This window comes from Uloborus diversus, chromosome 5 (assembly GCF_026930045.1).
Source record: "Uloborus diversus isolate 005 chromosome 5, Udiv.v.3.1, whole genome shotgun sequence".
NCBI lineage: Eukaryota > Metazoa > Arthropoda > Arachnida > Araneae > Uloboridae > Uloborus > Uloborus diversus.
Genome location: NC_072735.1, coordinates 94,302,156 through 94,329,992, shown reverse-complemented (window position 1 = coordinate 94,329,992; position 27,837 = coordinate 94,302,156). Strand labels below are relative to the sequence as shown.

Below are 27,837 nucleotides of genomic sequence, written 5' to 3'. Positions count from 1 at the left end.
TTTAGTAGTGAGTGGGTCTCAAACTTTTTCTTACATAACTGGTGGTCTGCACAGCTAAAAAGGTTGGGTACCGCTGCTATAGATTTTAATTTTTCTCCTGCCCAAAGTCCATTCAAGCATCACAAATACGTCACATAGTAGTAGTTGCCTAAACTGGATTCAGGGGACACCGGCAAAGGGTTCTTTGTTATTCAGCTTTTATTGCACGAAAGTCAAGATTTTATTTTTAAGGCCATCAGTCATACAATTACACCAACACAAAGCATTTCATCTTCAAACAGAATAAAAACAATTAGAACATACGAGAAAAAACAGACTTCAATCACATTTTTTGATTTATTTCCACATATTTTTAAAAATTAATGTATTTTTTAGATACACTGATGTACAGAGCAAAATTTATTTTGTACTATATTCTACAGTTTTCATCTCTGAATACATAACCAATTATTCAAATGCTCGTAAGGATCCAAGATTATTTTATCATCAAAAGGGATATGCCAGCCATGATCCATAGCTCCTTGTAGAGTAATGCTATGCTTCAATGGCTCCTGGAAAAATATGACCATAAAAACAAGTAGGTTATTTACATAAATATAAGTAAAAAAAAGTTAAAATAAAACCATATATTCTGAATGAATTGAATCATCTGTAAGCAGGATTCAACCAGCCGTAATGATAACTGAAGTAGTTTCTGGTGTACTTTTCAATTTAATTCAAAAAGAGACTCCTAGTTTTGTCAGCAATTTTGAATTTCATTTTCAGTCCAATGCATAGCTTGAAAAATAAAGCTTTTCTTGAATAGTTTACTTTCTCTTTAGAAAAAGGTTTTTTGAACCAATGTTGATTTCAGTGAAAGAGCTCTTTTTAAATACAACCTTAACAAGAGTACATTTTAAGGGATCAGCTTAAAAATAAACTACTTAATTCCTAGAATTCTCCACCTCCCTATCTGGTCATTTTAACATATTTAAATATTTTCCCGCTTTTTCACTGTTAAATTACTAAACTTATTTCACTCGTAACAGGATATTTATAACAGAATTCTTCAACAAAATTTGAATAGTTTCACTAACTTTTAAACTTTTCAAAAAAATTCTGCTAGAATATTTAAATGAATTAAGAGAAACAAAATACTAAAAGAACACCGAAGGAACAAGAGAGCACATTTATAAATGATAATTAAAATATTAACATTTTGAGAGATATGTTAGATACAAGGGGTTTTTTACGTAAGGTCCGTTTTGTTTTAGACACCAGTAGTTCATGCGCATACCACAACAAGTCTGTGCATCATGTACCGGCATGCCTCGGGAACAATTGTGCTCATTTTCAATTCTGTAGCTAACCTATACGGTTCTGTTCTATGCTTTCGTAATGTTTAAAACTATCAACTCACTCACCGCATCTAGTTTTGGAAAAGAAATAAGATACAATCATTGCTACATGTATTAATATTCAGGGGTGGATACAGACTTGCAGGTGTCAATAAAAGGTATCAAATCAGCAAAGAATAAGGTGCTTAGTGTGCCACAAATTGTTTAAATTAATATCAGAACGAAAAGAAAGCATTTTAAAAATACAGACAAAAAATGAAAAACTGATAAATCAAAATGATTATGGAAAACACTTCATTCATAAAAAATTTGAACACAATGTGTAACAATGTATTTGCAAATAAGGTTTTACATACAGCCATCTCATACGCAAATTATTAAATTATGATCGCATTTAATAACAATGGATGGATAATATTGTCAATGGTTTAGGGGGTGGGAAGGTCATGACCCCCATGACACTCCCCCTCTATCCACCCATATTAACAGTACATTACAACCAAACTACAAAGCGTTCAGTTACAAAGATACAGCTCTACTATTGTACATAAATTAGATCCATAAAAGAAATAGTCTCTAGAAATTGGTACTTAAGTTCTGAGTTGGGGTATAGTGACATTTTTTTAGCGAAAGATTATAAGGCTACCTAAACATGAATATATGTGGAGCAGTGCAACATATATTTGTATGTGTAATTAAATGAAGAAATGTGCTGATTGCAGTAAATGCATAATTGAATCACTGTGCAAGAAAAGGAACAAATTGTCTAAAAATAGGTCAATGCTTCATTTACAGCACAAATAAAATAAGATACAATCTTATTATTACAGGAATACAAATTATTGACTGAAAAAATCTTAAATGATCAGATTTTCCATTTTGTAAAATTATCCTCATATAAATAATAGCTGATGATCAAGTAACCCACATGTTTCAACAATGCAACTCGCGCCAGGGCATGATAATTTGATAATGTGTTTTGGTAATGTTTAACATGCAGGGAAAGGCTTTACGGTGACAAGGCTTAACTCGATCCGTTTTACTGGTTAGACTCATTTCAGGGGAGTGAAGAAACAAAAAAGCGGTCAACTATGAACGCTATCTACTGGAGCTTAGGGTTTATCCACTGAAGTTAGGGTTAAAATTTCAACTATCAAAATATCACCAAACAGGGAATTGCTTCGTTAAAATGTAGAAGAAGAGAAGCTATTTTCACCCGTCATATGGAGTAACCCGCTTGTTTCAACAATGAAACTCGCGCCACGGCATGACAATATGTTTTGGTAATGTTTAACGTGGCTTAATTGTGACAAGGTTGAACTCAATCCCGTAACTTAACTGTTTTACTGTAAGACTCATTTCAAGGGAATGAAGAAACGAAAAAATGGTCAACAATGAAGGCTACCTACTGGAGCTTAGGGTTAATCCACTGGAGTTAGGGTTACAATTTCAATGATCAAAATATCACCAAACAGGCAATGGCTTCGTTCAAATGTAAAAGCAATTTTTACCCATCATACCTTGACGGGCGACTTTCTAGTTATTATTATAATGATTTTTTTTTTTAAAAAAAGTAAATGATACTCACAATAAATTTTATAACTCCATTATCATCTGGCAAAAGGAAAATTTGATGTGACTGTTGCCAATTTTTAAATAAATTTATCAAAAGTGGATCGTCCAAGCGAGAAATGTGATCCCTCATCAAGTCTGAAGAAACAAAACGCGTCTTCGGCCCACTAGATAGGGCAGCATACACAACAAAGGGATCATCCTGAGATCTTTAAAAGAAAAAGGAGAAAATTATATGTGAAAAACATAAAACAAATATAGAAAACTTTATTCCACTATAATGTTATATCAGCTTTTTAAAAGAACCTACACCAAATACATTAAATGCAATATTTTAGGGAAAAAAAGACAAAGAAAGACTAAAATTATATATATAAAAAAATGAAGTTTTAAAAGTATAAAACAATAATTCAGGCAATTCTGCATTGGAATAAATCAAGATTTCGAAATGGGCAGATTTTGCTACTTACAACTGAAAGTTAAAGTTACAGGATGTCTTTAGTACTCTAATAAAAAGATTGCAGAATATTGAAGAGTTTTGTATAATCATTTTATAAAAGGTGCAAAATTGGATTATCTATTTATTTAATATTATCATTATTAATTTTTTTGCTTTTAGTTTATTATTCTAATTTATTTGAAAAAAAAAACAGTAATAAATAAAACAACATAGAAATAAAGAACTAAAAAACTTTTTTATGAAGGAAGCTTCTTGTTAGCGCCATAGTCAAACTATTTTTGTAATTTAAAAACTGATCAATAAATTTTATTTCTTCTCAGGTTACAACAAAAAACGGCAAAATATTTATTTAAGATTCTTTTGGCTTATTTTGTTTATTTATTTATTTATGGCAGTTTTTGCAGGGAAGAAAGCGAAAATATTTTGTGTTCAAACAATTACAAACTTTATGGTAAATCCAAGAGCAACTTGAAAGTGAAGTATGTGACACTTCACGTATGGCCCAGAACGAAGGGAGAGCTAGTTCTTCACACATAAATAGTGACAATACTTTGATATCTGCATCAGTTGCTAGGAAGTTGCTGCCCTGGAAGCTTCGACCACACTAGCACTGAAGATGGCCGCCACAGATGCAGTCGAAATGTTTGGAGTAACAACACTCAGACCACGGCACAATAGTCCGGAATCTTACAACATTATTGACATCGGCCATGAAAGCCTTCATTCTTACATTAAATTCTCTTCATTTGACAAAACATCAGTTGACATCAACAAAATGAAAAGTATAATATGAACTCAAATATTTCGTCAATAAACCACCAGGTAAGTATCCACAGCTATCTGATTTCTATTTGGTACTAAAATCCATGCCACCGGACTAAAATAAAAAATGTCTTAATGCGGTATAAAAGATTTAACTTTGAAACTGTAATGGATTTTGTTGTCAAAGGAAGGAAATAAGAAACAAAACTAATACTAATTCAGCACTTAATATTACATAACCACTACAATATTTTAAATTTACATGCACCAAAAACAAATATAATTTAGCACTTTTTAAAGTAAAGTTGAGATCAGTCATTGTGTTGGTGAGATATAATAGAAAATGTTAAGCATCCTAAAATTCTTAAACAAGTATTATAGTATGCAAACAGATAAAAGAATAAAATTAAAAAGGCACAGAGTTTTGGCATTGTTCTAGACCAGCAGTTCTAACCTTTTTAAGGCCCCATAAAGTGGATAATACATAATCAAGAACTACCTCAAAGTTTATTTTGAAAATAAGTTAATAAGTTTGCTATTGAATTTATTTATTCAAATTACGAAATATAAATACTTTTGTTACTTTCAAGCACTAAAAAAAATGTTTTATAATCATTATTTATTGAATTAAAAAGTTGTCAATGTGAGTTGATATTGCTTACTTCTAGAAATTTGTTTCATAAACATTTCGAGCAATTTTTACCCAAACAAAAGTCTTCTTCTAAGCTCATAAGTTTTGCAATATGACAGGCCGATGATCTAATTCCTGTAATTTTTAAACACTAAAATTCCATTTCGCCCCTGTCAGGGAATGAAATCCCTGCCCCAATGAAATCTTGTTCTCTCTGAGCCATTCTTCCTTCTATATATAGCCAGAGCTGCAAACTGCTACGAAAAATTCGTAGTTTCTACAAACCTTGAACTAAGACGCTACAAAATCGTGTCCAAAACTTACAATTTTTATTTCTTTTTACAGTCCAAATAAATAAATAAATAAATAAATGAAGCATTACAGATAATATACATATTAAAATAAATTACGAAACATTGCTTTTGTGCTTTGTAATGTTCAAAACTTTTGTTTCAAAATAAAAAAAGTATTGTAATAAATGATTTTAAAAAATAATTTTTTCTTTTTCAAAATAAACTGTTACTTGTCCTACTGACAGAGTTGCCACTGAGTTCCACTGCTAAAAATAGTTGCTTTAGTGGCCTGTAAAATGAAAAAGTCTCTAAAAAGTCGCCAGATGAAAGAAAAGAGTTTCCTGACTTGGGTCAAATCCTTTTTAAAGAAACTTTCTGGTATGAGTTTTTGAGTCTTACTGTTAATTAAAAACATAAGACTAACAGCATAAAAAGAAATAGAAATGAAGCATTTGCGATATCTCCAATTGCATGAAAATTAGCTCTCATTTTCAAAAAAAGTTCTCTTAAAAGCCTAAAAAAATTAAAAAGCAAAATTTTACTGACATTCATTCAGAATACAAACAATAGTTAGTAAAAATAGTAGCAGCGGAAACAACTTTTTATAAAGAAACCACGATCGAAAAAAAAACCTTTGTGTTCAAAAATATGAAAATCACAAACTTTTAATTGTAAATATGTTTATTACATTTAATTTTTCTAGTTTTTAGAGCGCTTATTTTCAAAAAAAATGAAAGCAGTAAAATGTTCTTGTTTTTTATTTTCTTTTTCCCCCTGGAAAGTACCAGTGCTTGCCATATTTAATCATAGAAAGAAAGGTAACTTGAAGTCAAAAATCGCAGACAAAGAAAGTAGCTCCTCCTTACGCGCGCTATTGTTAAAACTCTTGCCATGCTTTTTGTAGATTATTGCCAAACTGCTAAGGGCATCTTAAACGAAGCAAATTGCACTTCCGTCAGTTTTTCCTTGTCAGTTAAAGCGGGGTGGAAGAGCAGATGACGTCACTTCCTGAGCCATTTGACGTCAGTTTTGCTTGAACTTTAAAAATTATTTTTAAAAAAAAAAAGTTATCGTATTACAAAACTTTTTTCACCAATGAAGTTCATACATGTTATTCTATCATATAAAAATAAAATTGAAAAATCTAAAACTTCCCTATTTCGAACATAAACGTTCGCCTAAAAAATAATTAATTAAATAATTCTAACAGTACCAGTTACACAAAAGGATGTCTTAGTAAATGACAGTGCTCCTTTGAGAAGACAGAATAGGGAGGAGGAACATTTATCACATTAATATCTGTTTTGACTTCAACATTTGCTAACAAAAGTTCTACCTTCATGCAATGAAAGAATTAAATAAAAATACATAGTTAAAGTTATTTACTTTATCATACTACTATCAAGCGTCATACTAACAATTTCAATTCAAAAAAGCAACTTTATAGTATAAGCTTGGAATAAGAAAAACTAATAGTCATTCATTTATATTAATGCATGATTGCTTAACTAAAATTGCAGAAAAAAGTTAAGGCTGTTGTTAAATTAGCTGTAGTTGTATTGCTAGAATCATGTTCACCATAAGAGGGGGAAAAAATCAATTTTTAAGCAGAGATGAAAAAATAAAGAAAGCAATTTTTAAAAGAAAATATAAGCATCCAGTCATTGGTTAAAAAAAAATAAATAAATAAAAACTAAACATACAATAAAAATGAAAGGAAAACTTACATGTTCTGAGTAAGGAAAACACGAGCATATAGCATAATTTCTCGCAATATTGATTTGGGCCATCTATTCATTTGATATCGGCCCAAAATTAAAATTTTCCTGTTATCTTCAGCAAGTTTTTTCACTACTTTCAAAAGCTAAAAATAAATATTGACATAAAAATTTAATTCAGTTTTGAGAAACAAATATTCTTATTACAAAACTTATTTTTGTATTACGTAATTTATTTATGCATTAAAAGGTCTTGGGATATAAGTTCTTTATTATACATCTATGATAGAACTGGTTTATATACTTAAATGAAGCATTTTTATTTTACACAGCAATATTATAACGTCATAGTATTCCTAAAAGAAAAAAGAAAACTGATGAATTCAAAAACAAGTGTTTGGAGTAAAACTACCAAAAAGAAAAGGAAAAACAGGATTATTGCTTTAAACTGAAGACTGAGAACAGATCAATATTAATGCATCATCATGTCACCAGAAAACTTGGTTAGACTCCTAATTTAAGTTAACTTTCTTGTTTTTACTATTTAAAGGCATTACTTTTTATAATAAGAAAATTTTACATTATCAACTCCAATGACATATGCAACACATTTTCATACAGAATCTATTCTCCAGTTGTTTCATCTTATTTGATTTATTTTTTCACAAATATCTATGACAAAAAGTAACAAGTAGAAAAAATACTTTTATGACTCTGCAAAATATTTCATGCCATTTACAACGATGTTCTTCATTCAGATGGATTTCTTCATTAAGATGGATTACATCAAAACTAAGGCAATTCAAATGCAACCATTAATTTCAGGATTTCGCTTTTATGTTTACAAAAAATGTTTGCAAAAAATAATATAGCAAATATATCGGTTTGCAAGTGTATGCATGTATAAATCAAGATTCAATTTTCAAGAAACTAAGCACAAAACAACCTAGAGGTTCAACTCGACGTTAAATCCCGGTTATCACAAATTTGCCATTTCAACTGCGCTTGCACACGGACTTTGCTTTTTGGGCTTTCTGTTTTAAGATTTCGTGTTGCTTGTTTATATTTAGGTTAGTCCCAACAAATTAATGTATTTTCACAGCGATTTAGGGATACATAATATGAAACTACGGATATGAATAACTGATATTCTTTATAAAGAAAAGAGAAAAATGACGCTTCAATATTTATTGGGTTGGAAATATTTATTTAACGTAAACGTAAAACACGTTATGTACTTCAAAAATGATCGGAATATTACAAATATCCGTCTTTCGCGGATATTTTACGTTAGGCGAAAACAGCTTAGTATTATACATTTGTATTTAGGTTGAAGGTTCCGCTTTGTATTGGAAGTGATGCTGCAGATCGAGTACGCTCTTCTGAGGTTAAAAATTTGGCCCTGAAAAGGGTCTTTGTTTGATAGAAAAATCAGGCTCCGAATCCATTAATAATTAAGACGCAAAACTCAATCTTTACCAAGGCGTAAAAACTAAATCAAAGACAGCTTTGTAATTTCTAATTTTTATCTGTTCTTATCTCATTGTAACAAATTTAAATGCTTTTCATTAGTTTGAGCAAGAGTTTCGAAATCAGCAAAGTCCGCGCACAAGCGCAGTTGAAATGGCAAATTTGTGATAACCGGGATTTAACGTCGAGTAGAGGTTCATGGTTTTCTGCCCATGCAAGAGCTTTTCTAAAATGTTCTTTCTAAATTTGAAAAAAAAAAATTATAATAATAATTTAAGCTGAAAATTTAAAGATGCTTCTGCTCCATGATTTGACTGACATGCCACTGGTCACACTTCAGAGCAAGTCCACCGAAGAAGCCTGAGAATGCAAAGAAAAAATTCAGCATGAAACATTCTGGATAGTACTACAGGAGGCTCTGTTAAGTTGAGTCAGAACCTTGATAATGTTTGCTTCTTTTGGAAAAATACGGGAGGGTACTTGGCATAGAGTTGAGTTGGGTTACTTTCATTGTAAATTCTAGAAAGTATTCCAACTCATAACTGCCAAATGACCTGCCCCTTTCTCAGTCATCTCTCCAAAAAGAAGTAACCACTGTCAAGGTTATGGCTCAACTTATCAGAGCCACACTATATGTGGTCAAGTAGTTAGGATTACTGTTTATCCCCCAGATGATCTAAGCTTGATCATCTGAGTGATTGTTGACACAGGAAGAACATACCACTTCTTCCGTACAACCTGGTAACCCATAGTAATAGTAGAGAAAGGAGGTGGGAAAAAAGAAAGACCCTGGATGAATCCTGACTTACAAGAATGGAGTGTACATTATTGACAGTGACTGGGAAACCACAACTTAACAAAGTTTTTATTTTTTTACGCAAAAAGTAGACGAAAATGCTTATAGTCACATTTTAAAAATGTTATGGGAATTACCAAGTAGAGTATATAATTTCTGTATTTACGACATAATTACCAACTAAGAAGTTTACATTATTTATAATTAACATTTAAAGAAAGGAATTTTAAAGACAATGACAGTTAATTTTAGGATTACTTAGGAATCAAAATTCAAAGGTTATGGTATAGTTTAAAAGTTAGGAATGATAAATATCTTTAAAAGACAAATTAACTAGTGTAAACAATTTATTCTTTGAAAAATAATAAAAAACAAACTTTTACACAAAATGATAGACAGTCAAGTAGGTTAATGTGACAAACAAAAATGTAAATGATAAGTAGAATGCTAAACATGTTTTAAGTACCTGAGATGCTAAACTGTAATGGTTTTTTTTTTCCGAAGACATATAAGCTGCATTAAGTCCATCAACAATTACATCAAATGGTTTTCTCCCTTCAATAAATCTTATGAAGTTATTAAATTCTTTTTCAGTTGTGTTAATGAACAAATCACCTTTTCTCACAGATCTTTCTAAAAAAGCCAATCTCAACCGGGTGAATTCTTCATCAGTAAGACCCAATAGCGTTAAAGCTTTTTTGCACTTACTACAGTCTCCATTCCTAAAATTGAAAGCAGTGAGTTACATTTGGTGGTATATGACAGCATATAAAATCCATTAAGATTTTCAAAACATCTAACAATTTATTAATATGTAAAGATTTAAACTTTATGTAATAGTATCAGGGCCAGATTTGGAAGTGTGGAGGCCCCAGGGTAACAAAGGAGTGGAGACCCCTAATCAGGGTTCAAAAAGATTATCATATTTTCGAAAAAATCCGATACTTTTATATATATCTGAATATTTTGATATATATATATATATGTTTCCAATATTTTCGATTTTTTGACCCGTGAAAGTTAGAATATTTTGTAAAAATTTTATTGTGGGGCCCCCTTTGTTGTGGAAGCCCAGGGGCAGTAGCCCTGCCTACCCTCCCTTAAATCCAGCCCTGAACAGTATTAGTTTTTGTAGAAAGGGTCTATTACACAAAAAGTAGTCCTAGCAAGCTGAAGTTTTTTTTTTCACATTACAAGAAAAAGTCTTATTTTTAAAATAAAAAGATGCGTGTTTCTTCAAATTTCAGAATCATTTTCAGATAAATAAAACTTTTATTTCAGATTTTGGCAGATTTTGATAGCTACAAAAAAAAAAACCATTGTTACAGAAATAAATTTAAAAGCCAAATTTTTTTTTTTTTTTTTTTTTGAGAAAACTAACAAATATTATTAAAATTAATGTTCTACTATATTCTACTATAATTATAGGTCCTACATTTTTAATAAATTTTTTAATAAGCTCTAACCCCTAGAAAGTACCTGGACTGCTTCTTTTAATCATTCGTGTAATAGAAAGGTGTAAAAGTTTTTCTCCGAGGTTAAATTGCAGGACTAAAAGAAAAATATCCCATATTATAAATTAACTTGAGACAAAAATCACATAACTTGACTTTTATCTTGTACATTTGATAGAAAATATTTAATAGGCTAGGGTTTTTAAAAAGAGGTCCCACATGTACATTTTTTCATGGTGTTCTTCAAAAGCTGAATTTTTTAATTGAGTGCAAGGGGAGAGAATTGCATTGGAGGAATGCATGATAAAACCCGGCCAAAATCTTTTTTTTTTTTTTTACCACCAGAACATGAACTGGTTTTATTTTTTCCTAAAAACAGTGAAAAAAATCTTTAAAATTAGTCCTTAATAATTTGTCACAAAAGAAAAAGCAAAAATGCTTTTGAGAAAGAACATGATTTATATCATCAACATCACAACCTGACTTTAAGTGCCTTTTTAACATTTTGATAAAATCAAAAAGGTTATTATTCTGATGACTACCAGGAAAAAAAATACTCTACTAGCAATAATTTTACAGAAACCACACTCATACATTACTCAAAGCCGAAAGGCAGCAATTTTGTTTTCTTGATAATTTTATAAAATAATTTTATAAACAGAAATGAAAATGTTACTTTTCAATCTTGGCAACAGAAACATTCCATTTTGTTGAGTGCCTGAAAATAAAAAAAAATAAATAAATTTTTCTGAAGTTTAAAATATTAAATGATGAAATATGAGATCAGCACAAATGATAGACTTTATTTCAAAATATCATATTTTTGAAAATTTTGCTCCCATTACAATAAGTGATACATGAATTCAAAGAAAAATATACTAATTTTTTTTTTTTTTAGGGCTCAGGCACGATGTGTGCTTTTTGCTATGAAACAAACGCAGGGGCGGATTTAGGGGAGGGCAGGCAGGGCTACTGCCCCGGGGCCTCCACAACAAAGGGTCCCCCACAATAAATTTTTTACAAAATATCCTAACTTTCACGGGTTGAAAATATTTTATATTACACATATATCAAAATATTTGATGTATATCAAAGTATCAGATATTTTCGAACTCTGATTAGGGGCCTTCACTTCTTCGTTGCACCTGGATCTCCACACTTCCAAATCCGGCCCTGAACAAACATCTAATCTGTAACCCATTTTATTCCACCCACACACTATGTGATTCTTTTTATGGGGTTACAAGAAAAGAAAAATTACAACTATTGATGCCGAAAACATAACCTGCATTTGTACAGCATTATGAACCTTTAACTAAGAGTGATACAAAAATACTGCAGCATTACTAACCACTGATAGAGTGATGTCACAAAATGTATAGAACAAAGTAACAACAATTTGACCGACTTGTGACCCTATGATCACAGGTTGGACGCATTCCATGTGACAAAGGGTCACACATCGAACAATTGTAACTGAAATTTTTTTTAAAAAATAGGTAGATTTCTCTTTACATTCATGCACCGCTTAATTGTAATGTGAGCACTAGTTTCGAAACATTTTTTGAAATTTGGTCCATCATTGTGCTCCTTCTGTAAATTGTTTTCATTCATGTATTAGGGGAGAGTGTTGTACCTTGGGGTGTTTGTACCTTAGGACACTGCCAATTCTTTAGAATCTATTTTTAGCAGCCACAGGGCCAGATTCAAAGCAGGGCAGGCTGGGCTACTGCCCCAGGGCCTCCACAACAAAGGGGCCCTCTACAATTAAAATTTTTTACAAAATATCCTAACTTTCACAGGTCAAAAATATTGGATGTATACATATATATCAAAATTATCGGATATATATCAAAGTATCGGATATTTTCGAAAATATGATGATCTTTTCGAACCCTGATTAGGGGCCTCCACTCCTTCGTTGCTCTGAGGCCTCCACACTTCCAAATCCGGCCCTGAGCAGCCATGTTTTTGTAATCTCCAATGGTAACCTTCACCACTAAATGGTGCCATAGTAAAAATCAGCATCAAATGAGTAAAATTGATGATTTTGTGAGAGAAAGAAAATTTCATGACTCCGAAGTAAATATTTTCTTCATTTTTATTTAATTTTCTGTCTTTGTATTTGTAAATTTAATCAACTGAATTTTACTTTGTTGTAAAAGAGAAGTACTTTGAATGTTTTGCTTATGAGAAAATACTGATAGTGAATCTAGATTAACCATCATTTTGGTTTTTCTTAAACCACATAGTGATTGTAACTTGGGACAGTCAAACATATTGAACCTTAGGACATGTTTCAAGGTACAACATATGCATGGTTCTTAATAATTAAGATATGTTTAAGAACATAGAACAATGTTCTAATCGTATGTAGTCTTTTAAGCACATTTAATATTAGGTCATAATTCATAATTAATTATTCGTGATTTAATTCACTACAATGAAAAAATATATTTTTTGTTTTCTGGTGCAACATTGGTTCAAGTATATGGCTCTTTCCTGAATCTCCTGAATCATAAAGACTTTCCCATAGTACAACAAGATGTGCTCCAGGGTACAAAAGGATGTCCTACTTTGGGACAGCTTGGAACTTTTACTTTCAATGACTAGCAATATTTTATTTTCAAACTGTCTGAACTTTAAAAAATATATTGCCTCAAAGTATGTTGAGGGTAGTTTAAAGTGACTTTTAGATTTTAAATTTGATTCAAATAATTGACGTTAAAAATTAAAATATGAAAAGTGTCCCAAGATACAACACTCTCCCCTATACACTGGAGGCAGAGAGAAGCAAAGGGACGTAAGTGCCAAAATAAAAAATTTGGAGATAACCAGTACACATGGTAGGCAGAACCTCTCCTCCATTTTGAGGCAAGAGATGGAACTAGAAGTACTAATAGGTGCTGCTACACAGCATGATTTAGAAAAACTTTTCAATGAAAGCCTACCTCGGACTGGAACTTAAAACATGTTTTACTCAAAACTGGAAAATGTCCACTTGCATCCCTTTGCTTCTCACTGCCAGTGGCGTACTGGGCCGCCGGGATACCGGGAAAATTCCCGGTACGCCGGTGCCATACTCTTTTTTTTTTTTTTTTTAAAGGACTTTGTACTGGATATTGCGGCGCCAGAATAAGACGACTTGACATCATAAAACTACGTAATAGGATTGTTTTAAATCAAAGTAACTCCCATTTATTGGTTTATTCAAAAACATTAATGTAAAATGTTTTTCTCGTTCCCATCCAAATCTACTTCCTTCACCCCCCCCCCCCAAAAATGGTGTCGGAATTTTCCCCTCTTTTTTCAAAATAAAAGTGATATACTTCATAGGATTTTTTTTTTAAAACTATCAATTCACGAATCATCAAAACAACAATAAGTAAACATTCAGCGCCGACTTGAATTCATTAGAAACTAATAAACCTTTAGATTAAAATTTTTGGGTAATTCCCGTGGTTCCAATATTTTTTAGAATCAAGGCGCCTACATCACATTTTGGACATCTAACCCTCCTACGGCGCCCTTCTCTCTATAACTCAGTAGCAAAGTAAATGTTTTAGTCCGGGGAGGGGGGATGGGCTGAGGTCGAAACTTTTTTTATTTCATCTTGATATCGCTTCCAGCGAAGCAAAAGAAAAGCAAAAACTTCGGTTTCACTATAGTTTGCGGGCGGGGAGTGCGGCTGCAGCCTTACACACACACACACATATAGCTCCTTCCCTATATTTGCCATTAATGTAACTAATCATAACTAACAGGAAAAAAATGAACAAATTTGGTAAACAGCATTGCATAGTCCTTTAGTGTTATTCATGATTCAGGAGCTCTGCGGAATATTACAACAGTTTCATATTTCGTTAATTATTGTGAAGTAATTAAAAATTTCGTGGCGCCGGCGCTGTGCTCCCATGAAGACTTGATTTACCCCCCCCCCCTAAACAGTTTGGGAATCTAAATTACAGGTCTAATACTTGTGTTATAGAAGATAGTATATATACAGCGCCGATCCGAGTTTGGCATGCGACTGTGTAGGGCGCCGAGCACGAGGGGGGGGGGGGGAGTGCCAAAGAAGGGCGAAATGAAATTTTTTAAATGTTCTTGAAACAATTTTTTTTCGAAGCTTGTTCGCATTGCACTTCCCTTCCCCCCAAAAAAATCTGGAAATATTAAAATATGCTTCATATTCTGAATTCAGGAACCGTACGTGATTAAAATGTGCTTTGTTTGAGGATTGTATTGAGTGGCTTAAGTTGGTGGTGCTACCAGAATTTTCTTCTGGGCAGGATTTTTTTATCATACAGTCATCCGTTAAGCATTGGTAGTAATAAGAGGGTTGTCGATCGCCTCGGGCCCCAAGATATGAAGGGCTTGCTGAATTGTATTTCATTTTTTTTCTTTAAATATTATTCTTTTTTTTTTAACCAACACAATTGATTTAATTTCTTACTATTATGACAGACATAAATTTCAAACTACATATTCAACTGTGTAAAAATTAATATAAAATATTAGGTAATTTTCCATTATACGCTCCTTATTCTGTTAGAGTCTGGGAGGGTTGGGGCGCCAGAAAATATTCGCCCTGGGCGCCGTCATCTCTTAAGACGGTCCATCACCATGCATTATTACCATTGTCTAAAAATGTCCAAGAATGCCTGAGCACAAATCCACTACCGCATCTTTAAAGTTTCTCATTAGGGTCGCAAACGCTTGCATTTCAAACAAATAAAAATTATCAGGCTGGTAATTTAAAATTTCCTCATTGAAAAACCAAAGCGCTCAAATGGTTTGAGTGTAAAAAAGGAAAACTGGGGGAGCGTTTTGAACACTACCGTCATCAAAGATGGCCTAAAATTACGAACGTACTTAGGATTTAAATTTTAAAAAGCTTCCAGAAGAGCGCCCCCACTCAAACATTCGAGAAATGCCCCCACTCCATCATTGAAGATCGCCTAAAATTTCGGCTTTAGGACTTGAATTTCTAAAAGTTCCAGAGGTTCCCGACCCTCCCTTCCCTCTAATACACAGAGCCCGATCATTCTGAGATTGCACATGGGGCACATTTCTAATTCAGGGCCCCCTAGGGTCCGACTAAGATTTTTGAAGACACTAGGCATGAAATTCTACTTAATTCCACCTAAAGCTATTTTGTGCTCTCTCCCTCCCCCTATTCCCACTTATTCTATATCATTAAGGTATAAAATATTTCGATTCTTGCGTAGTAATACAACCATACTAAATTTGGTGGTACCTCATACATTTGAAAATTAGAAGAGCAGTATACGATAATTGTATAAGACTTGGTTAAATTTTGCCCCTTGCATTAAACCGTAAATATCAAAATTATCTATGATATAACTTTTAATAGTAAGTACAGACTAAACTTGGAGTAGTTTTGGGATTTCCAAAGACATCAAATTTTTAAAGGGGATTTTTCTCAACAAATAAGAGATTTTTTCCTTGTCTTGACACTGCAAAAATATCAATTATATCATTGTACTCTAGATTCTGCAAGAAATCATTATTTTTAATTAGTATGATAATTAAGGACAATTTGGGCCCCCTGAAATCAAAGAAGAGGGGCCTGTGCCCCGCATGCCCCTGCGGTAATCAGGCTCTGCTAATACACCAATGGTGGTCGTCCTTTGGATTTCTGATTTTTTTTGAGACTTCTGAAGCTTTCTGAGAGGAGCCTCCGAACTGCCTAATATCATCGTCAGAGATAATCTACAATTCTTTTCTGGAATTTCAATTTTGGAAAATTTCCGAAGGAGAGCCTTCAAACGTCGTCGCCTGCTAACACTTCCAATGATCGTCTAAAAGCTGCGGTCTAGGAGCTAATCTCGAAAATTTTCTTGGGGAACAATCCTCTCCCTCGCTCCAACATAATTAACGATTGTCTTAAATTTTGTTTTAAGGATTTGAATTTCAAAACGTTTCAGGGTATAGCTTCAAAGAACTCCTCTCCCTAACACGTTGAAAGTCAACTAAAATTGCGTTTTTAGAGCTTCCAATTCGGACAAAAATGCCCGTCCTCTTAACGTTACCAAAGACAACCTACAATCGTGTTTTTAAGATTTCAATGTCAAAACATTGCCGGTCCTTCTAATGTTACCAAAGATAGACTACAGTTACGTTTTTACGAAAAATACGTGTTACGTTTAAAAAATCCCGAGGGGGGACCCCCGAAACTCTCCTCCCATAACATCACCGCAGATAGTCTAACTGCGTTTTTACAGATACAATTTCGGGGGAGAGCTCAACCCCCTCTTTCTAATCCCCCGTCCGCAACGGTGGTAGGTCTATACCCACCACCCGGCGGCCAGGCGGGGAAAATTGTTTGGTTTCATCGTAGGTAAACCCCTTGACTGGGGCGTAGTGTCGGCTCTGTGGCCAGGGCCGGGACTCGGCCTGCGAAACTAGAGAGTAGAGACTCACCTACCTGTCCCGCGAGAAGCACTTGCATGCATTCGCATGGTTGGTGAGGAGTTTCTGTCCCCCTCTTTCTAAAAAAATCACATATAATCAACCATGGGCGTCACGGCCGGGGGGGTCCAAGGGGTCCGGACCCCCCCAATATTTGAGGATCGGACCTCCTCAATATTTGAAAATCGGACCCCCTCGATCATTGTCAAGATGAAATTCATTATTTTGGGGAAATTATTTTTGTTGCTCTTCTCAGCAAGTTAGCTGACATTGGAATAGGAGGAAAAACTTTACTTTGGGTTAGAAATTGGCTTACTGGTAGGAAGCAAAGAGTAGTTGTGAGAGGAAATCATTCTAATTGGAGTGATGTTTTAAGTGGGGTTCCTCAGGGATCAGTTTTAGGGCCTCTTTTGTTTATTATATTTATGAATGACATCAATGAAAATATTTCTGGAAGCATGAATTGTTTTGCTGACGATGTAAAAGTTATGGGGATTGTCGAAAATGAAGAACAAGTAAAACAGCTGCAAGAGGATTTAGATCATATTACTAAGTGGGCAGATAAATGGGGTATGGCAGTTAATGTAGGGAAATGTCAAGTGCTACACTTAGGTCATGGAAATAAGCGTATGAGACATCGTTTACAGGGTTCAGTCATAAATCAGGCAGAAAATGTTATGGATCTGGGTGTCTTTATAAATCAGGACTTCAAGTTTAGTCAACAGTGCAGTATTGCTAGTAACAAAGCCAACAAAATGCTTGGGTTCATCAATAGATCTATTTCAAACAAATCTAAGAAAGTTCTTCTGCCTTTATATAGGAGTTTAGTAAGACCTCATTTGGAGTATGCTGTTCAGTTTTGGTCGCCTTATCTGAAGAAAGATATTTTTGTATTGGAAAGGGTTCAAAGAAGGGTAACTAAATTAGTAAGGGGACTCTCAGATTTAGATTATGATACCAGACTTAATAGGCTTAACATGTATAGCCTGGAGCAAAGGAGAGTCAGAGGGGACATGATTCAGTTATTTAAATTTATCAAAATGAAAGATGTAAATGGATTAAATTTTTGCGGGGAAAGCAGGACGAGGGGTCATTGTTTTAAGCTATTTAAATCTCAGGCTAACTTGGAAATCAGGAAAAACTACTACTTTAGCAGGGTCGTGGGCACTTGGAATAGCTTACCGGAAGAGGCGGTAATGAGCAAGGGAGTGGATAGCTTTAAGAGGGCCATTGATCTTCATTGGGGACTAATTAATTGACTAGGACCAGCCTAGCTGGGCCCAGTGCCTGTTGCTGGTCGTCACATTTGTATTTGTATTTGTATTTGTATAATACATAATTTACCATGTTTAATTCACATCAAATAAAACGAAATGAACATCGAAAAAAAATGAACTAAAAAAAACAAAATAGGTGATGTGTATAGTGAACGGAAAGTCGGAAAGTGAACTCCAATGACAAACCATGGCTCTGCTCTCCGCGGAGGATGCTAGAAAGGGGACACCTTCTCCCTAGTGCTAATAAGTCAACAGAAGTCAGACGGGGATCTAAATTTCTGTCCCTTTCTTTCTTATCTCGTTTCTCGGCGCTTCCAGGTTTCTGTTCCGAGTTTTGCAGTGTTTGTTTCTCCGATTCGAATCAATTTATAGCGACCCCAATGTTACCCAAACAAAATGAGACACCAGACCTCTTTGGCAGTTTTTTGAAGCTGGCAACAACACCCTGGCCAAAGGATGCACAAAAAGTTAGAATACCACTTAGCTGGTCAAAGTTTAAGTTTGGGGTAGAAAGGGAAAGGACGTGTCATGTGTTTGACATTATTCAACACGTGGCTTCAAAGAGCCTTACCGAAGCGCGGTTTCTCAAATGGGTTTGTGGCATTTAAATTTGACCAAAAAATCGTTACGTTATAGAAAACAAAGAGGAGGAGTCTAAAAATTAACGTGCAATTTCAAAAGCAAATTGTAAGCCAGCATAGCGATGGATACTGTGATGTCACTTCCAATAGATCAACGAAAAAAGGAGCACAAGATGACCAGAAAAAAAAAAAAGACAGAAATAAAAGGAGCTTCCCTATTGGGGAAATGTTCCGACAAAAATAAAGATAATTTCATGTGGTCTTTTGGTCTCCTTGAGAGTAGGTGACCTGAAGAACGCTCCTATTTTGGTAAAAATAATTTTTTTTACATATTCGATTACGGCTATGGAGAGATGGCTTGAAACGGAAAAATGTAGCAAACCTTCTACATCAAATGAACCTGAGCAATTTTTAACTACTGAATCATTATCAACATCCACGGAACAGTCTTCAAAAAGTCAAAAGAACGTGATAGGTAAGTACCATTCTGTTTAGTGTAATACATGCAGGGGCTCGCCGATTTTATACTATTCAAATGGGGTTACTTCTCGATTTTCCGAATGAAATTCCTAATTACCCACATCACTACATCTAATGAAAATATCTTTTTGATGCATTATTTCACAAAAAACTACTCGAAATTTGAAGACTCGTCAGACAAAATTTTCTGGGAAAGGAAAGTTTATGAAAGTTCACAGTGACCTCCTATCTAGTAGCCCCTGAATGCCTGCTAATCAGGTATGCTTTACAGTCAATATTTTGACATTATGAGACCTATCGAAGCTAATGTGTTAAATTTTCTCTCTATTTTTTTTTTTTTTTTGAAATGTTTCATCTTTTATAAAGTTTAATGGAATAAGTAATACTCCTTTTAGTTATTATAGCTTAACAGAAAATTATCCATTAATAATCCTGCTTTATTGAACAAATTTTATTAAGTAACCATTTTAAAACTTATTGTCACGTGGCAGAAAAAAGCAGTTCATTTCTCTATCTCTTTCCCATCGTCCGCTGATCAGAATTCAATTATACACCAAATGCTGTTTGTTCTCATTGTAGGCCAGTACTTTTCAATCTGTGGGGTGTGCCTCTCAAGGCAGGCCTGTCACTTAAAGAGGATCAGGAGGGGAACTTTCCCTACTATCTTTGAGAAATCAGAAATTAATGTATTTACATGGGCATGGTTTTTGCTGTTTTTTGGTTTCATATGCATTGAGTGTTTGGAGGATTCAACAAAAAAGCAAAATTTTGGTGCATTTGTTACAAAAACCTGAAAAAAATTAAGAAAATACTTTAAAAGGTTGCATTATTAAAATATGATATCATGAGAGCTTAATTATTTGTGTCTTTTATTTTTGTAGTTGTGTTTTTCGTAGGTTCGTGAATGTCATAACGGTGAATTATATACTTTAATTTTTTGATTAAAAAACATCAAATTAAACTCCTTCGAATCCAACTTGTGGCAAGAACTTAGAGCTGCTGGGTTTATCACTATGTAATATAAAAATTTAATTATACTGTTGTCGCAGCTTATATGAGTCACATTTTGTCTAAACTTCTTTGATTCTATACGGCGGCTGATTCAATAAAACTGGATTTCGTTTTTGATGATTTCATTCATTAAGAACGGTTAATTCGATTGTCCACTATTTCAAAATGTTGAAAATTTGGTGCGACTACTCTTGGTGTGCCGCCCTTCGTCGTGTAAAGCTGAAAGAAGCTTCAGTGCACTGAGAAAGCTGAAATTGTATCTTCGGTCGACTATGACACAAAAGCGGTTGAATCTTGGACGAAATTGATCACAAAAAAATAGCACGGATATTCGTATCCCATGTGCAGTCTAGAAAAAATGTAATTTTTGGTATTTAATTTTTTTAAACTTATTGTGAAATATGTAAATCAAGATGTTCCCGTTTAAAAGTACTGTATTAAATGTAAACCCATATCTATTTGATGATGTCAAGTATTTGTCTTATATATAAATGAATGTTTGCCTGTATGTCATCCATGAACTCAAAAACTACCCGGCAGATTTGGCTGAAACTTTCACCGTTTGTTATTTTTGGTATACTGGGAATGTTTATAGACCAGTTCGAAAAAAATCCGATCGATAGTTCCTTTTTTATTCCAATTTAAGTTACAATCCATTGGATAAATACGAATAAAATGATCGGCTGCAGAAATTAATTCGCGTGAAAGATCTCATTGATAAGAAGTTAGCTGTTACCATTTTTCTTGAGTTTGAACAAATAAATTCTTTCTTTATTGTTTTCATGCAACAGGGGGATTTAAAACTTTTTCTATTTGATATTTTTAGCGATGGATTGATCTTGCAAACTGCGTGAGTACAAAATTTGAGTATAGTCACGGCTTCACTTGATACCTGGACCGATTATTATGAAAATTGCTATATATATATGTGTATTTTTCCACGGAGAAGGTGCATAATATGCTCATTGAAGCCACTCGCCACCAGGTGGCACTGCAGAGTAGCAACTTCTGCCCCGTTCAACCAATTGTCATGAAAATCAGTATAATGATATATTTTTTTTGTTGGCGTGGCAACGCGCGTCGGGTACAGCTAGTGTATATATATATATATATATATATATATATATATATATATATATATATATATATATATATATATATACGAATTTTTCTTAATGCAACTTGAAAATGACAGAGTTAGAATGGTCCCCCCTAATAAATTTCAGCCGACGACGCCAATGTAATCAACAATTGCGTTTTTAAAGTTTCAATTTCGAAATATGGTCGTGGAGCATCAACGAACATCTTCAGCCCGTAACATTACCAAAGCCAATCTAGAATGCACTTTTAAAACCCCAAATTAGAAAATTTTCCGGGGTGGACCCTCGAATATCTCCTTTCCATAATACAACCAAAATCGTCTAAAACTGTGTTTCAAGAGCCAAAGTTGCGAAAAAAATTCCCCGGGAGAGCCTCAGAACCCCTTTTTTTTAAATTTTAACGTTTCAATCCCGAAAATGGACGAGGGAGCCCCGCATTTCCTCTTCTCCTCCTAACATGACCAAAAATCGTTTAAAATGCATTTTGAAAACTACAAAATCATAAAAGTTCCGGGGGACAAGTCCTCACACCCCACACCTATTTTTGAGTGAATATTATTCTCATGATTAGGTTCATATTGTCAATATTTAGATGTAGTAATGACCAGACTCTTAAACCAGAAGCTGAAGACATTCTCTTTCTCTTAATTTTAAATATGTTTGAAACAATTAATGGGCCATCAATTTCATAGGGGGGGGGGAGGCTTTTTACTATCGTTGACCCCTGAAAAAGGTAGCAACAGTAACAGTCCCACATTTAATAACATCTAAAACAGCGTTTCATGTCATCAATTTAAAAAAAAACTTTGTGGGAAAGCTTCCCCCTCCCACGTCCACGAGAATCCTGTCACAAATTTAGAGAACTTCGTCTAAAGTTTAATTTTTAGATGTTCGAACTTTTGATTTCGAAAATTTCCGGAGAGGAGTAACCCGATCTCCATTTTTTCATTTTCAGGTTTTATCAAAGATAACCAAAAGTCTGGAAATTCCGTATTTAAGACTTCAATATCAAAAAATTTTCGGGGACAACCCCTCAAACGCACTGTTTTCCCTTATTAAAGATCGTCTAAAATTTCGTATTTAAGACCTCAATTTTGAAAAAAATTCCCAGGGAAAGTCCCCAAAACCCATGTTTTCACCTGAAGTTATCAAAGATGACAGACATAAGCATATTTAGGATTTCAATTTTGAATAATTTCAGTGAGTGTGTCCCCGACTCTATCCCTCCCCAAAATTATTAAAAAATAGTCATTATTTTATTTTTTTTAGGACTCGAACTTCTAAATATTTTCATAGGAGAATGCCCAATCTTCATCCTTGAAGTCAACAAAGATAGTCTACAGTTACGTTAGGGCTTTAATTTAAAAAAAATCCGAAGGAAAAGTTCTGAACAATTCACCTCCCCACATCATTAATTTCGTTTTTAGAACCTAGTATTCAAAAACACTCCGATGGAGAACCTCAGACCTCAGCATTGCTACAAAATTCTTAAAAACAGTCTGAGTTTTCGTTTTTAGGACTGCAATATCGGAAAACTTCCGAGGAGTTTTTCCGAACCCCAACCCTCCTAACTTCACCTACGATGGCTTACTATATTGCGCATTTGAGACTTATTTCGAAAAATTTCCATGAAGAGTCCCAAATCTCATTCCTTCTACGTTCACTAACGTTATCTAAGATTTTCCCGCAATCGCGTTTTGGACTTCAGTTTCGAAAAACTTCGGGTTGAGCATACCCCCTCCCCCACAAATACCCAGAACACCCCTTTTTCTAATATCACCCAAGGAAGATAAAAAAGAAAAGAAATCTCTCATTTCGACGAACTGGAGGGAGCGCAAAAGCTTCAGTCCTCATAAAGGACTGAGGATTATATACTCCTCTAATAGGAAGTTCGTCAAGTTTAATTTGTTAGTTGAGCTTGGCGGATCGGGGGAGGGGGGGGGGTTACGAAAATAGGAGAAGGCGCCGGTCAAGTGTTTTTTCCCGGCACACATTATCGACCCAGTACGCCACTGCTCACTGCCTCATAGGACATACATATTTCAAAAGAAAAATGTATTTTTTAAACAATATTTCAATCAAATTTGCAAAAGTTAACCAACAATTAAATTACATAATAACGAATAAATATATTTGTACTTGAAAATTGATTGATTGAATTACCAACATTTTAAGGTACAAAAATTGAAATTTTTGTGCATTAAAACGTTGGTAATTCATTTATTTAATCAAGTTACTGCTTTCTAAAGCGTTTTATAAGGAAGCAACATCAAAAACTAGAGAAAAGATATGTACCTTTTAAAGTAGGATGCAATAACATTTGCAACATCTTCATCAATAACTGTTCCTCTACTTTGAATGTAATTGAATATTTTTAAAACAAAAACATCTGCCCTCCTAAAATCATTTTTCTGTATCTGCAATGCATGTAGCATAAACTGCTTGAACACTTCGCTGCTAGGGTGCATATCAGGCTTTATCCATTTTGTTATTATTTCCCATGCAAGATTTTCATCATTATTTTTGACTGCTGCACATGCAAGTGCATTATAAGTATCCATAGTAGGTTTTTGAGGCAATTTTTTCAAATACTCAAATGAGTCCCGCCAATACTTCGTAGCACAAAGAGCCTGGACCACATACTCTGTCCTTTTGAAATCCAATACTGGAGCAGCATCCACTTGAGCCTTGACCTTCTTGAATGTTTCGAGAATAAGTTCTTCACCACACGATTCTACATTTTTGCTACACAAAGACATATATTTCATATAAGTTAAAAAATTGATGCTCACATGAGCTCTATTTAAATACTGTATAAAATTATGAGCTAAATCGATTTTATTCAAGTGTAGCAAAGATGACATCACTAAAGTACTAAAATTGCATTCAGAAATCATTTCATAACAAGTCATAATATCATTCTTAATATCAGACCATTCAGCATCATTTAAAATTTCCTTATGCAACAACATGTTTTTTAATCTCTCCTCTACTCTTTCATTCATTGGAGCAGGATGGTACTTACTCCCATATCCACCCTCCTTGAAAAATGATGGTGGAATGTTCACTCTTGAAAAACATCTTTTTATCAAAATATTTGTAACAACAGTTTGATTAGCACTGCATAGTCCACAAACAAAAGTTTTCAAGGGCTTTAAACCTATTAAAAAATTGTAATGAAACCGTGATATCATTGTAAGCTAGTGGCACAAGCAGTTTCAGACCATTTAAATCACAAGCATTCTGTCTTAGCCCCAGCTGTGAGACGATTATTGATTACTTCATTTAGATTATTCTTGAACATTTCCTATAGAAAAAGAAATTTTCTTTCAGAATTTTAGAGGAAGAGTAACAATTTCAAACTAAAAAGCTTTTTCCTCAATTTAAAAGCCTTTAATTCCTCTTATAAAAATGCTTCAATACATTAACATTATTAAAATGAAAGATGCAAATTTTGCTGACTTTACATTTTAAAAAATGCAAGAGAAATTAGTATTTATCAAATGATTATTTATATTTATAACATAACACACAGTTGTTCACTAAGCAGAGGTTCATCTTAAAATGCTTACAAGAGTACCATAATTTGAATTCTCAAAAGGCTTTCTATAATAGCTTAAATTTACTACTTTACTTACCATTAAAGTTATCAAATTCAATTCCAGTTTGTGGTGTTTAATTTTTTAAGAGCTACATTCCAAAAACTAATTTGAATATCTAATGAGGAATAATCTATAACTTTTTAAAAGAGATAACAGTTCCCTACCAATCAGGCTTATTCAAGACAAAAGCCCTCCAGGGTTCTAAATACAATATTGTGGTATCTTCTTTCATTCTGGGACTCCCTTAGATAACATTTAGTGTCCAACCCCTTCCTAGCCTTGGAAGGGCACAAACAGCACAGGGAGTGTAGGCTATTTCTTATCTTTGTAAGAGCTTTTTCCAAAGAAGACTTGGTTGATTCTAATCTAGAACCCTCAATGTAAAATGCTCAGAATTGATCAATGAAAAAATATCAGAAGAAACACCAGTCTAAATTTAGCAAAAGATTGTTGGCTTACAGGGTGTGTCAAGTGGAGAGTTTTTCACCCACAGCATTGGGTCAACCGTTGGAAAAATAAATGTTAATTGAGTTAACTGGAGTTTCACTGTATGGCATACTTTTTCTTTAAAAATACAAACCTTGGTTTGGCTACTTGCTTACTTTTTACCTTGGTAAGAATAGAAAAAAGTAATTGTCATTATCTACAAATATATGGCAACCATGAACCAAGTGACGTACCGTTAACAGAAAAGTAGACTGTATTAACAATATACATTTTTAAAAATACTTCTGAAAAAAAAAAAAAAACTGATTTCAAAACTGCAGCCCCAAAATTGCTCAAAAGTAAAAAATTATTTTATGCTTTGAGCACCATTGATACTACTTTTATACGTAATTTTTGAAGTTGTAGCAAAAACGATAGGTGATGTTTAACCATATTTTGCTTATATTTTCCAGAAAAACTACACAAAATTAAGAATGAAACATTTATACTGTCATTATGCAAATTATTGTTATTATCACGATATATGCGAAAAATGCTATTGAAAAATTTGAGTTTATAAAACTTAGTTTTGTTATGGAATTCTAGCCACATATGATTATATCAATTGTGTTTGTGCCAACTTCAAAAATTATGTTTAAATCATTGATTCACAGCAAAAAAATATTTTTAACTTTTTAGAGCAATTTTGTCAGCAGTTTTAAAGTCAGTTTTTTTTTTTTTTTTTTTTTTTTTTTTCAAGAATATTTTTATTTCATTCTCTTTTAGAGTAAATATTTCAGCAACTTCACCGTTTTTTTTTTCCTTTGCTCTTTATTTAAAAAAGGGTACAAAACCATTAATGCATTTAAAGTTGAAGAAACGGAGGATTTAATTGTATGCTAATTTATTTAAAACCATTTAAATATTGGCAGTTTCCCAAACTAATTAATACTTCACAATGCTACAAGTTACTTGCGTTAAAGGAATTCTATACTGACATGGCTGTGTCCATTATTGGAATCTAGAAGAAGATAAAAAATACTACATATCAAAGATAGTCAGGGGCATACACAGATATTTTGGGGCCCGTCACAAATGACTTTTCCGGGCCCTCTCCAAGTTATTTATCTCTATATCTCACGTCTAGCTTTTAAATATTGGGCTCTTTTCAAGCTTGAACAAACAGGTGTCCTTTCTCCCCCTGTGGGGAGGAGCCCCTGTGCGCGTCCCTTAAGATAGCAAATTAATTTAATGTTTGCTTCAGAGAATCTATCCCTCAAAACGCTCATTAAAACAGCTATCAATATTACTGTTTTCAAGCAACCAATTTTTTTCAATTCCTTTTAACTTTTTCAGTTTAAACAGGGAAATTTATTGTTTTTTACACATATTTTTTTCTCTACAGAACAAATCTGCTCAAAGAAAGGTACGGAACCGAAAGAACCAAAGAAAGGTTAGACCCTCCCCTATCTATTTAAAAAAGAATCACCAAAATTGGTTCACTTGGTCAAACGTTATGAACTAAGAGAAAATATCGCCTCCTTTTTGAAGTCGGCAATAAAGTGATTAAAATTCTCATACGCATTTTGTTTGGGTTTTGTTTGCAGATTTCAAAAAAGAAAAAAATCGTTATACCGTGATCAGTGGTATAAATCAGAAACCATGTCAAAAATGCATTGAAAATTTTCCGAAGAAGTAGAAAGAAGTCTTTCATAAGCATGAAGATTGCATAAGTCAATAAACTACCCGTTGCATATCATAAAATAACTTTTCATCAAACACTTTCAACAAAAGAAACATAAATAATTGAAAATAATGGGAGATTATTCCCCCAAATAAATATTTAACAAATGCTGATACAATAAATTAGTGTCAAATTTTCATTTTCATACATGCTACACTTTGCTTTGATTGTAAACAAAGTTTGCACAGTTACAGTTTAGTAACTTAACTGTAGCTTTGTCGCGTGATGTAATCTAGAAAATTTTTTTTTTTCATAAACAATTCTTTCTCAAAAGAATTGCTTAATGATACTATTAATTAAGCACAAATAAAAAATGAATTCTTCCTCGTCGACTTTGAAGAAAAAGGAAAGAAGTAAAAATGATGAAATGAAAAAGTTTACTACAAGGCCGAAACAAGTGACGTCATAATCAAGTAAATTATCATTCGTGCTGCCATCTACTGCTGGCTGTACACTCTAATGTGCGTAATGATTTACGTAACAGTTTTGTAAATCATTTTACGAACTTTTATACATTAGAAAAATTAAATAAATAAATGAATGAAGAGAAAATGCAGAAAGCTAGAACAAGGATTCACAAAACCTATGAGGAAAATATTGTATGTTATAATTACTTTTGTTGTTACGATTGTCTTTGAGTTTGGAGGTCAGGGTCCCATTGCCACTCAAATGAGCCATACTGAGCTCAAGA

At 33.4% G+C, this 27,837-nt stretch overlaps 1 protein-coding gene across 2 annotated transcripts; it reads right to left on the bottom strand.

Annotated features, from left to right (window-relative positions):
• Nucleotides 1-331: 331 nt before the first annotated feature.
• On the bottom strand, nucleotides 332-27,837 carry LOC129222223 (mitochondrial ribonuclease P catalytic subunit-like). Of its 2 annotated transcripts, none has more exons than XM_054856703.1 (7): nucleotides 27,761-27,837; nucleotides 23,670-24,681; nucleotides 11,170-11,211; nucleotides 9,506-9,761; nucleotides 6,783-6,919; nucleotides 2,926-3,118; nucleotides 332-551 (listed from the first exon to the last, which is right to left on the bottom strand). In XM_054856703.1, the coding sequence occupies exons 2-7, from the start codon at nucleotides 24,566-24,568 to the stop codon at nucleotides 426-428; spliced, it is 1,653 nt and encodes a 550-aa protein (XP_054712678.1). In that variant the 5' UTR covers nucleotides 24,569-24,681; nucleotides 27,761-27,837; the 3' UTR covers nucleotides 332-425. The 2 variants fall into 2 exon arrangements, with proteins under 2 accessions (XP_054712678.1, XP_054712677.1); XM_054856702.1 differs by lacking the exon at nucleotides 27,761-27,837 and adding an exon at nucleotides 27,038-27,302.